Source organism: Hakea prostrata, chromosome 10, assembly GCF_041222555.1.
Source record: "Hakea prostrata isolate BN-2017 chromosome 10, UWA_Hpros_2, whole genome shotgun sequence".
NCBI lineage: Eukaryota > Viridiplantae > Streptophyta > Magnoliopsida > Proteales > Proteaceae > Hakea > Hakea prostrata.
Window position 1 is genome coordinate 44,277,675 of NC_142609.1, and position 13,329 is coordinate 44,291,003.

A 13,329-nucleotide genomic window follows, 5' to 3' on the forward strand; every position below is an offset into this window, starting at 1 on the left:
AGGATCAAAGCTAAGGAGGTGGAGAAGGTGCCCTAGGAGGATGGAACCCAATTGGTTCTATTATGGGAGAGAGGATGTAAGGGTGGGAGTGAGGTCGAAACCTGCACGACTCAGGTTGGACTGGGATTGGGGGTGGGGGCGGGGGAGACTAGGACACAATGTCAATGAAGGCAAAGGGGGTGGATCTGGGGACGTGAGACTCATAGATTATGCATAAGCCAAGGAGGTTATAAAGGATGCCTCACGGATGCCATGGATCAAGCCAGAAGGATAAAGAGGAGCCATTTAAGACCATGATGGGAGTAGCAAGAGGGCTATGGGGCTAAAGAATAGGAGCTTTCCCTAGACCTAAGAAGGATTATGGGGAGAGGAGCAGTCCAAATAGAGTCAAAGTTCAAGAGATGGGAGTAGATCTACTCAACCCAAATAGAATCATGCGTGACAGAGATTTAGCAGATTAGCTAGAGTAAGCTAGCAACAATGTAGTCTTGATTGTGGCAAAATCCTAGACCACCTTCAGCCTTGAGATGACAAATAGTCATCCAGCTGATGGGTGGAGGAAAAAAGTGGTCTCCTAGTGCTTCCAAAGGAAAGCACAAAAGAGGGCCGCCATACTCTTGGTGGTCGCTTTAGGAACAAATAAGACACCACACCAATAAAAATAAGAAGATTGAAGTATCAATTTGCTAGGAAATAAGCTTGCCCTTCCAAAATTGGATTTTCTTGTAGATATAGTCAAGCATAGGGGTGCAACGGTTGTTAGTAAGCCCCTCCATATTGCGAGGTAACCCTAATAAACCACATGGAAGGAACCATGAGTGAATCCCATGAGCTGAAAATGGGAAGCTTTAACTAACTTTGCGACATCCGCCAAGAAGACTGGATTTCTCCATATCAAAGCAGATCCAAAGAGAGACTCAAAGAAGATAGGATGAGAAGATGGAGGAACGAGAGGCTAAGGTAAAGGTTATAAGATCATCTACAAAAACAAGATCAGTCAAGGGCTCCGCACTTAGGGATGGGGGAGATGAGGATTTGGTTAGTGTTTAGAGATGATTCTAGAAAGAACCTCAAGAGCAAGAGAGAAGAGGAAATGGGAGAGGGGGCATCCTTGGCGGATCCCAACCCCAAAGGGGAAGAAGCCCATAGGGGACTTATTGGTAATTATGGAAAAATGAGGGGTAGAAATGTAGACTTCTATAGAGTTGTAGGAGAGGGGAACCCCCATTGAGGTGAAGACATCTCTAATGAAATCCCAACGGATAGAGTCGAAGACTGAGCAGACACCCACCTTAAGGAGCGTAGTAGGGAAATGGGAGGCCCGATCAAACCCTCGAACAATTTTGGCACAGAGAAGAATGTTATACCTGAGTATTTTGATTTCTTTGGATCTTTGTTCACCACGGCTATTGTAAATTGAGCAAAATGACTCCATCCTGTTTTTTTTAAATGATAATTATGTAAAAGTTAGTTATAAATAACACAAAATAATTGATATCCTAAAAAGTATCACAATCATAAATTATATCAAACCTGGAAGTAGCTTGTCATGATTAGCTACACAGAGAAACAAAGAAAGATGGTTGCAAACATCACACCCTTGTGGGTAGATCAAAATATACCTACAAACAAAATTTTTTGAATAATCAATCATTAATAAAAGTTGAGCAATCTTCACTTGCAATTAACTATTTACCTCAAGCAAAATATATAATACACACAACATCAAGAAGCCTTAACAACAACAACAACAACAACAATAAGCCTTGTCCCAACTAAATGGGGTCAACTACATGGATTCTTGACCTCCAATCTGTTCGAGGCCATGCTAGATACAAGGCCTAAGCTATACATATCCTTTCTCACCACTTCTCCTAAGGTTATCTTAGGTCTACCCCTAGCTCTTCTAGTTCCTTCAATGTGGATTATATCACTTCTCCGTACAGGGGCATTTATAGGTCTCCATTGAACGTGGCCATGCCACCTCAAACAACTTTCTCGAAGCTTATCACTTATGGTCGGCTAAAATATACAATACATGCTTAACCAGTTAATAGCCTCAATGTGAGAATGACAAGTTTACAGCCAAATCACTTGAAAAGAAAATTAAGGCAGATTTTTTTTTCACTTGAAATGCTGTTCTATATAGCAGGACCCAGGTTCTGGTTTCAAGTCTGATTTTGACCAAGCTTGAAATCAAAATAATTTATGAAATTGCGACCTTTTAGTGATGAATGGTTTCAATTGATAATTTTGTTGCTCAAAGGTAAAATTGAGTCCTAAAATTCTATTAAATTCATTATAGGACTGAGCTATCTTTCCTCATTTCATTATTTCTACTTCTCCCACCCCGGTTCTTTCTCAATTATCTAAACTCTGCCATACACTGCAGGCCAAAGATCATTGCAATCAGCCGATTTTCCCATCACCACATTACACATGTGCATCCAATTATTTGAAGAAGGCATACCCAGTGTACAAAGCTCCTACCATTGCAGAGTCTGGAGAGATCATCATGTACATAGCCTTAACCCTACTTTGGCAGAGAGGCACTTTCATACTTGAAAACATTACAACTTGGTCGCCTCCTTACCTTTGGAAAAAGGCTCAGACTCTCCAATCATCCATTTCCCAAATTGTCATGGTGATCGATAAAGAAAAAAGAATCACATCCAAAGATGTGACGAACCAAGACCCACAACCAAAAGGCAAACCTACACTATTTTTTTCTTTCTTTTCTTTTCTTTTCTTTTCTTTTTTTTTTTTTTTGGGGGGGTGAGGTGGGGAAAATTCAGCATAAGAATGACATAAGAACAAGATACCAGAAGCATTGATCTATAGCACATAACAGAATGAACTCTACAAATAAAACTGAGGAAGATGTTCATAAAATAAGTATTGAATAAAGCAGGTACAGAACAAAACCATACCATTTGTAACCGCCAACCTCAAATGCATTACTCCGAAGTTCTTTTTTGTTAACCTGTGAAAAATTCTCTATCTTCCATGTAAATTTTCCATACAGCTCAGATGGTTTTGGCCCTATATAATCAAATCAACTCAGCAAAAATCTCATCCACATGATAGTTTCAATAACTTGATGAAAAAAGTAGCAACTGCCTTAAATATAAAAGGGGCAAAAGGTAGAACATCTCTAATTAGCTACCAAATTTGTCTTTTCACTTTCAATTCCTTCAAATAGAAAAAAACAATTGTTCTGTCAACACCAATAAAAAAATTTACCAATATTGTTAGGTTATAAAAAATAATCAGACTTTAGAATAGTTCATAAAATATAGAGCAAATTGCCGGCACCCTGAAATAGAAGCCTTTACACACTGAAACCCCAGTTTATCTTTCAAAAACACACCGCTCCAATTCAGTTAAGAATGGTTAATGGTACCACTGTAAGGACCGTTATACCCTTATTTATAGTGGAATGAAAATTACATTTTGCCTCTTCTCACTCCTTAAATTCACAAAAGAGACCCAAATCCAAACGAAAGGAAAAACCCCTCAAGCCATTTTCATTGGAGAAAAGAAGCCCCACCCACTTTCTCATCTCATAATTCCTGATATTCTGATCGCAGGGATCTGTCTCAAATTCAAAATACAAGTCTCCAGACATCTATTCTATTGACCTATGATTTTAAAGTGCTCAATTTGAACTGCTTGGATGTTCGTTCAAGAACAGCTGCTTTGTTTCGTTTTACAGAGAAAATTTACGATGAACCAACCTAGACTAACAACCAACCTGAATATTAAAATGCTAGTTATAGATTTCTAATCAACTAGTGTTCTCTATTTTGGTGATCGGGTACTACAATCTTAATTCTTTCTAATTCTCTAGATTGGAGGGGAAAAACAGAAAATATGATGTTGAGTTTATTAAGCAGATGCTAAAGATGATACCATCTGTTTTGGGGCAATCTTCATGGCATCTTCCCCATTGAATATTAAAATCAGTCTCTTTGCTCACTGGATATGAATTAGTCTCCTTGCTGTCACTTCTTTACCTTTATATGAAATGGAACCAGAAAAATACCATAAAGAAAGAGAGAGCATATATCATTCACGTAAATCACTCTAATAGGAAATGTCAGAGTTACGGTTTAGGTTTTTGAGATAGATTTAGTTTATCTTGGCTAAAGTTTTCTTGCTCCAATGAAAATGGCTCTTGGCTAGGGTTTCGTTGCTATGGATCAATCGTATCAAGCCCTTCCCCTTTCGTTTGGCTCTCGTCTGTGAATTTAAGAAGTGAGGGAAGCAAAAAGTAATTTTAATTAAATCCTCAACCCAATCTCTTCCTTTTCTTTTCTTTTTTTTTTTTTTTTTTTTTCCCTTTTTCTTTTAAATCAGGGTAAATCTAGATAATCCCATATAATTAAAAGGGTAGTCTTCAGACTTCAAAAAAATTAACAATGATTTAATGGCATTTAGTCAAAGAGTGAACTACCGTGTCCATTGAACATGCAACTTTGGGGTGTCTTTGCTTTTCAAAAATAAAGTGAGGTGTCGATATATAAAGGCCTCTGTTTTGGGGTGCCCGAACAATTTGCTCTAAAATATAATAAGAATTCTATCTCTAGTCTCTAGACTCTCTACTACCATAGGTAGAATAGGGATAAGGGGAAAAATCACTTATTTTTACTTTTCTGCTATTGCATGCACAAAAGTTGCATCAAGCCTATTCTTGAGACAAATAAAACCACAAGCTACCTTGCTACGGAAGATCGATACACCAAGCATCATACTTAACTTTAATGGATTTGTTGCCAAAACATTGGAATGAAACCCCAGAACTCCTGGTGGATGGCCATTAAACCAACAGAAGGAAAGCATCAAATTTTTTACATGATCTCATCTTATAGATATGACTAAGAAAACCAAACAGAGTTCATTTTATATCACTTAGCCCATCTTTTGTCAAGGATTTGTTTTATAAATTTTCTAATTTCTATATAAAATGCTGAAGGCGAATCATTAATTGTGTGGAGGAAACATGGAAGACTATTCCAGCTATGCTTTGCATGACAGACTGCCTCGGTGCTACAATAAGGTATCTCCATTATGACCAAGTTCTGAGTCTGCAAACACTCTTCCCAGACCCCACGCAATGGAGCATATCCTGCATATTAGGTTCTGCTTCCCCTTCCAATTCCAGTTTCTTTCCAATGAACTTAATTCATCTTGTTGGGGTCAGCCTAATAAATGTCATCCCATATTACAATCTGGGATTATGTTCTTCCATATCATAAGTCATTACCACTAAACTTCCACCATGTCCTCCCTCCACTTTACATCTGTGCACTAGGAATGGAGTCTTCAACTGGTATAACTAAGCTATTTTATCTGGTGTAATAATTGTCTCATTTAGTGAAAGATTCAAACTATTCAGTGATATTTCCTATTGCAATCATTTCTTGATCTACTATTTTCAATCTTTCAACTTTCTTCCTCCAGTCTATGTTAATTCAAAATATTCATTGCCAACAGCAGCAAGAACTTTATTAAGAAGAGAAAGACCAAAAATATAGAATAGCCTTTGGTGGAACGGTAAGACGGCTCCATTGTGACAAGTGGTTGTGAGTTAGAATCTGGAAACGACCACCCTGCAAAAGCAGTGGATAAGGCTTCATACACTTTGAAGATCCTCAGCCCTGCAGTTGCGAGAGTGGTTGAGCCTTTTCCTGTGGGAGACAGGTACATAGAGAAGCCCTGTGGGAGAAACCTATCCCTATCTTCCTGCTATCTCTATATCCATCCATCTTTTACTTACCAATTAATTTGCAAGTTTGGTGATCTGCTGCAATCTGTAGTCAGCAACAGTAAGCCATAGTTATCAAGGCATCCGGATGACCGTAACATTGGAGAGGCTCTAAATATAAAGGTGGCACCCTGCCGAAAGGTGTCCGTCCACCAAAGCATCCAAGATGACCAAGGAGTTAGGGCGCCTTGATAACTATATGGTAATCAACTGCTGCTGAGGTCACAACTGTATGGTGAGTAATTGGCTGAAATCCTGCCTAGGGCTATGACATAAGGTCATTCAAAATCCAGTCTTACATTATCAATGGTTGTCGCATTCTACCTCCCATTAAAGATTCATCATGCAAGTCCGATTCGATAACTCACTGAACTCATGGATAAGTTTCGTTTCAAGATGAGGAGAGCTACTGTAGATCAAAGGCCATATGCAGCTGCAGGAATAAGCAAACAAGGCCCAAAACCATCCAGTATCACGGTGGAATTCAATTGTAGTTACAGAAACCCTGGTCTGCTGATGTGGTTGGTTTTTTGGGTACAATAAAGCTTCTCATAAGGCAGCCCAAGACCAGATTGCATGGGGAATTATGATTTCTAGATTCCAGATTTGGATAGAGTATCAGCCAGCAGTTTAATAGAGATATTCCCCCAATCTCCTTGCTGTTTAAGGAGGAGATAATGTTTAGACCAGGAAAACCCAACTGCATGAAGATGAAGTTGGTGATTAAATGCTAATTGCATGGAGAGAATAAATTATTCCAGCTAGCAAAGTTCTAATGTTTTAGGGTTTAGTTAAGCCTTGCGTGGGGGTTTTATTAGACTAGGAAGTTTCTACTTATGCAATTGCTTCATGTAATTGATAGTTTCTGTTTTTTGGAATTTGGACTATTTATTTGGTAATTAATTGCTACTAGGATTTATTTTATTTCTAGAATACTTTGGTGGTAACCAACTACTATTAAAATAAGGAACTAGGAAGAATACAACCCACATTTGAGTTAGAGAAAAAAATAAGCTTGATTCAAGCCAAAGCCTGTGAGAAGCCATGAAAGACCCAATCCCTATCCCCTTCCTCTATCTATTAGAGAGAAAAATATGCTTGATTCAAGCCAAAGGCTATGAGAAGCCATGAAAGACCCAATCCCTATCCCCTTCCTCTATTTATTAAGCATCCAAGAAACCATCCAATACATTTTAGAAACCAAATTTCACACTCACCACCCCCAAAAAAGAGGTTCCAGGGAAAGGGAGAAATGGCCGCACAACCCTTAGATGCTTATCAAAAACTTGCAACACAACTGCCTTCTCAGTAATAGGCATTTTCTCCAATGGACAGCACTGAACAGGAATCCCAGCAAAGTAAAATCATAAAGCTTATACTTAATTGATGCCCATTTGGTAGTCTGGTGAGACAAGGCAGTCACCATTTATGCATCTAGCTAAGATGACAAAAACATGTACTGGAAAGAAAGACCAATTTCATCCTTTTAAAAAAAGGTCTGCCCACCACCCACATTGCAAACTCTCCAGCTGTACAACACTAATATGACCAGATTGAAACGAATGGATGTGAAACAATACAGATGCACATTAACTAATATTCCTATAAGATCTGGGAGTTCAAAATATATTTCATAAAATAAAAGCAGGGAGTTTAAAAGCTGTGGGTTTTAAATACATTTCATAAAATAAACTGTTCTTTGTTATCAATAACTATTACATACACACATAAAACAGACGATTAATGAAGGAGAAATGTTTCAGAGTCTTGAGACACACATCAGTAAGTCTAGCTTGGGAACCAAACAAAAGACCCATGGAACATCTCACTAAAAGCTAAAAAATGTTCTCTTCCTATCCGACACAACGTCGCCAAGCCGCAAAGAGAACTGAAAATTAAACTCACTGTCAAAAACTACTACTATCATAGGGATGTACAAACATCCCTTTGTATGTCATGTGGAGAAGACAACAAAAGAGAAAGGTGGACCAACATATAGAGTAATATAGAGTAATAGGAACCATCAATCAACCTAAACCTTATTGTCTTCTATCTTTTTCCCCTCCATATACTACCACAGTGGTGCACCACTTGTTTCAAGGATTTTCCAAAATAAGCCAGATAATAGCACAAAAGCTGCATTCTTGATCTAACAGGGACCTGAAACAGTTCACACAAAATGTAGACCCTTGAGCAGGTTTGTAGGAACCATAGTTCATAAAAAAGCCTCATTTGGACCACTAGAAAGACTGCATCAGACAGTCGCACTACCCAATGTTATGCTGGGTACAAGTTAATCGCTCACATTCACATATATGCAGCCTACCGTCAATCTTAGCCAGCATGGCAGTCCCATAGTCGAACAATGCCTAGATAGCTAATCTTCCACCAATTAACAGAAAAGAAGTGAACTGACTCACAGAAGCCCTTCAAACTCTCACAAGAAAAATGGCAGGAAAGCATGCACCCCTTTAAACAACTGGATGAGTTAGACACTGTATGCTACAGAATAGCAACAGAGTGTGCTATCATTAGCCATTTACCAACCCTCTCCCAGAATAGAAAAAGGAAAGGGTTGTCTCCGCATTCACCAAGTGTAAAGCAATATGTAAAACGCTTGATTGCCATTTGTAATACAAAATGGTCAATAAAAGACAATGAGGTTGCAGGAGAACGAAGCGAAAGACGCTAAGCAATTGATACATAAAAGGAACATACCATAATCATCATCGTCATCAGTATCCCAGTAAGGGGGTGAAGTTGATGGCACTCCATTCTCAACCTGCTCAGAGGACCGCCATTCTGCCAGAGCTTCCCCAGATTGACAACGCTGCGTGCTTGAGATACCCTCGGAAGACCTCCCAGCCCCATACTCTTCGCTCAAACTCCCAGCCATAACCCACTCTAAGAATTATTCTTCGGCAACCCTACACCATCGCCCACCAGAAAATAACAATTGAGACCAACTTCAACAACGCCAAATTGCACAAGAGAAAACTTTGCACAAAAACAAACCGCCTAAAAGTAACACCTTAAGACAATTTATGAAATCACTACATAGAGGTATCCAAAAAAGAGAAATTGAACCCTTTTTTTTATCGGGTGGGAAGGGAGGAGTGTTGGGGTGTGGAATTCCCAATCAATATAAATGGACAATCTTCCACTCCAAATAACAAAAAAAAAAAAAGATCCCCTCTCCAACATCACCGTAAATGTATTCAAAGGTGAAACACAGAAAAATATTAGAAACAAGAAAGAAAATACGTGTTTGCGCTTGAGGTAACCCCCAAAAGACAGGACCCATCTGATAATTCTTCTAGAAATCAAAACCAGCAACTTATATGCACAAAACGCACACATAAAAATACCAGATTCAAAATATCAAATAACAACAACAACAAAAAAAAATTTAGAAACCTGTAAAAAGAAAATTAAATCGATAAACCCAATTCCATGCAACCTAATTGAATAAGCCCTAGAAAAACTTCCGCCGGGAAAAAACATTATTGAGAAGGAAATCCTCTAAACCCTAACCAAAACCCATCCGATGCAAACGGACACACATAAATCTACAGAGGATGACGAATTAGAAATTACAATCGGAGGAGAAAACATAAGAATTCATATACAATACCCCATACCTCTAATGTAGAACAGAGCTCGTCAATGGCAAATAGAAGCCGTTTTCTCTCTCCCTGCTTCAAGCGAGAAAACAAAAAAGGGAGAAGAGATTGGAGACGGAACTCGGAAGGGCTAGCAGAGCAGAGGCCAAAAAAAAAATTAATATAAAAATAATAACAACACCAACGATAACCCAATAAACAGATATGGATACAAGGGGCTCTCCCTCCTCTCTGTCTGTCTCTCCTTGTTTTTCCTTCTACTAGAACGGGAAAAAAATTGAAACTAATAAGAAAAAAATATAATAAAAAATGAAGCTAATAACAAAAATGAAAAAAATAACATTTTTTTTGTGAAAAAAAAAATCATTTCTAATTAGAGTATTAAACTATACGAAGTATTGACCAACAGCAGTAGATTAAAGAACGTTGATCATGTAGAGTCACATAATTTCTTCCATCTGATTAGAATCTGAAAACCTGCACTTGGAAAAACAGGGAGGCCCAGTGAAACTCACTATATATTTATCAATATTCAAAAGTGGATTTCACTCTTACTCCATTATAGAAAAGCGTAAAGGGAGCATATACAGTAACTCCAATGAGAAGAAGATCCAGATTCTATATCTCACCTTGGTAATAGCAATGATAATTAAATATACAAATCAAATGGTCGAGACTTTAAGTCAAAGTGCTCTTAAGCATTATAATATTTATGTCAATGAAGAGGGGTGACTCAGTTGGCAAAAAGCCAATAATTCCAAGTAGGATAATAGAATTTGAATCCCCTCAGGCCAGGGGCGTACCCTCGCCTATTATGTAATGCCCCAATCCTATCTTAATATATATAAACTGATATTAATATATATAAAATGGTTGTTGACAAAAAGAATGAAAATTAAAATGTTTATGTATTTTCATTTATTAGTTTTTATGAGTTTTATTAATTATTTATGTTATGTACGGTTTTTCTGGGTAAGAAATGTTTTTTCTTTGGTAAATGGTAAAAAAATAATTACCACTATCTATTATCTAACATATGAGGCCACGTAAGCATCTTGTCTCGTTCGCGGTCCAACCAACCACACACGTTGCGATTGGATTGAGATGTTGAGCTGGCTACTAACGTGAACGGACGGCATATCTTAGCCTCCCACACATGCATGGCCACATTGGTGTTAACAAATATGTTGCTTCATAGTGGACGTCACGATATCAAAATTGGTCGCCACCCAAAAGGGAAAGTTTTCGTGTCATTTAGGTTAAAAGGGGGAAGTTCTTTTGCATGTGATCTCTCTTTCTTTAGTGCAGTTTAAGATTTTGAGCATCGAGTGATTGCATGCCTGAACAAAGCGGTGATGTAAACATATAACGATTGGATGCGATCTTCATTGTACAAACGGAAATTTATCACGTGTCTTGTTGTACTATCAATCTATCAGTAATGTGCGACCAAGTTGGTTAGTTAAGCCACGAGCGTGGCACACGCATCTCCAGTTGTTGTTGTTGCTTTGTTGATACATCTGCAACCGATAAAATATATGTTTTTTCATTTTTTCCTTTGGATAAAATGTTTTTTCATTTTGTGTGAGGGTTCTCTTTCTCGAATAGCGGAGAAACCCTAGCCACTCTCTATGCCTCTTCTTCTTCTTCTTCTTCTTCCTCTACCTCCTCTCTCTGCCTTTTCTTCTTCTTCTTCATATTCCTCCTTTCTCGTATATCCTCTTCGATTTTCATAAATCTTTTCCCTTTCTCCACTGGTTTCCTTCTCTTTTCCCTTATTTATCATAGATGCTATGTTTGGAAGCAACTTCATCGAATTTGGAAGTTTTGATGTTGTGTGCTTATGTTGTAGCATTTGTTCTATTGCTTTTTGTTACCATCACAACCCCTACAATTTCCTCAGCCAATGTTTCTTTTGCAACATCATCCGGCCACAAATATGGCGAAGGAAAAGTCACCACTGCCAAAGCACGAAGTCAAGTGGTGAAATTTCCTTGCACGTTTGACTTCTCATTTGATCCAGTAGTTGTTCAAGACACAGGCTATAGCTGCTCCGCCTTTGTGGTGTGTTATCTCTCTGCCCCTATAGCGTATTATCTCTCCACCCATATGGTAAGTTAATCTCCACCTTTGTGGCATGTTTCCGCCTGCTTGGGCGTTTGTGATGGAGGATGCATATTTCACATATTTTGAGCTTATTGGTTCATGTTATATTTACATCTTTTTTTTTTTTTTATTGACCCATACCTTAGCCTGTGCGACCCTATCTGTTGCATGTATGATAGTTTGGTCAAATTCCGGTCTTTGCTTTCGGATGTTTTTGTTCAAACCTTGTGTTTTCATGCATCTATCTTTATGTAACTATTTTATTTTTTTGTGTGTTTATTTATTTATTTATTTTTTATAGTTTAATGAATGAAGTTTTTATTCTTACCAACAAAAAGAAAAATTTATCAACCATAGGGTTGGAACTATATGCTTAAGAAATGAGAAGGAAGGAAGAGACAATAAATGCATGTTTGATCTCATGGGCTTTATGAATAGCCAGTTGGAGAACTGGGGGACAGAAAAACCTCAAATTAGGGTTTTGGGTAAACCATTCAAATTAGGGTTTTAAGGTTGGTGAAAGTGGAAAGAGTTCAATTAGTGTGTATTTGTTGAAGTCATGAGATGTGAAAGAAATGTGACAAAATAACCTCGAGGGGTTGCTCAGTTGGCAAAAGACCAATACCTCCAAGTAGGGACGTTAAGAGTTCGAATCACCTTGTGACTAATGAAGAAGCCATGCCTTATATTTTAATCATGTGTAGCAGTTACCTACCTAAGAATATAGTTAATTTGTGCATAAGCTGGGCTGGGTGAACTCAATTCCAAAATATAAAAGAAAATGAAATGTGTCAAAATAAGACTTATGTTAGAAGACATGAGCAACATGTGAAATGTTATATATTAATATAGATTTAGTTACAAAAACATTATTTGCCTTTTATTGATGTTGCCTCGAAGGCTAACATCTCATTGGTGACTCAAAGGGATTCATTCTTAATGATCCAATGGAGCTGGTATGGCTATTCCAACAAGCTGTGAAGGCAAAGGCTATATGAGATGTTTTTTTGATAGCCATGACTTTGGATGTTGATTATGTATAGGTCTTCTCAGATTATCTACTGGTGGTTAAAATCTTGCAAAGCTCTAAGCACAATACTAATTAGGCTTATTGAATTGTATTGGAAAATGTTGTTTCTTTTTTCTTTTCTTTTTATTTATTTATTTATTGTTCTCATATTTTATTTTATAATAAGGGGAACCTTGTTAAAATAACAAAAGGATTAGATTATAGGGGAAAATATTTTGTTCCCATTGGCACTATTGCATATGAATTTGGAAAGTGTCACTAGTAGAGTATGGAGATGGAAATGGACTAATTGGGTGGACTGAAAGAATCCAGCCAAGGAATCTGCACACGAATTTAACTCCCTAACTTGATGGTCGAAAGTGCACTCCAAGAAACCTGTCGCTAGCTCCAGTATCTAAGTAATTGTATGTAACACATACCCTAGAACCTTGTAGGCACCCTTCAAACATCAGTGTGCCTACCTTTGAACCAAACTTCACTTTTAATCGCCAATATTTCAGATCTTTAGCTCCTTGAAATCCAACCTTAATTCCATGAGTTTAGTGTGTGGGGTATTTTCATTGGGTTGTACCCTTGCAATAGCAAAAACTGGTCGGCATGACATTCACGACCAATGACACCAAATCCTCCCTTTACAGCATTTTGTGATCCATCACAATTGACGGGGGTCCATCCCTATCCATTGTAGAACTTTTTTCTTGTAAGATGTAAAACATGCCTCAATGTTACAATGACCAAAGAAACACCACGTACAAACACACCATCTTTCTCATATTTGATGCTATCATAACGGTGATGCTCCT

At 37.8% G+C, this 13,329-nt stretch overlaps 1 protein-coding gene across 1 annotated transcript in view; it reads right to left on the reverse strand.

Annotated features, from left to right (window-relative positions):
- The window catches only part of LOC149003303 (TNF receptor-associated factor homolog 1a-like), a 31,175-nt gene extending 21,536 nt beyond the window's left edge, over positions 1 to 9,639 (reverse strand). Inside the window, exons 1-5 of the mRNA XM_089137525.1 lie at positions 9,409 to 9,639; positions 8,486 to 8,694; positions 2,931 to 3,042; positions 1,534 to 1,622; positions 1,368 to 1,436 (exon numbers count right to left, since the gene is read on the reverse strand). Coding sequence (XP_088993651.1) covers positions 1,368 to 1,436; positions 1,534 to 1,622; positions 2,931 to 3,042; positions 8,486 to 8,663 — 448 coding nt within the window. The 5' untranslated portion in view covers positions 8,664 to 8,694; positions 9,409 to 9,639. The remainder of the gene's footprint in view (positions 1 to 1,367; positions 1,437 to 1,533; positions 1,623 to 2,930; positions 3,043 to 8,485; positions 8,695 to 9,408) is intronic.
- Positions 9,640 to 13,329: the final 3,690 nt, after the last annotated feature.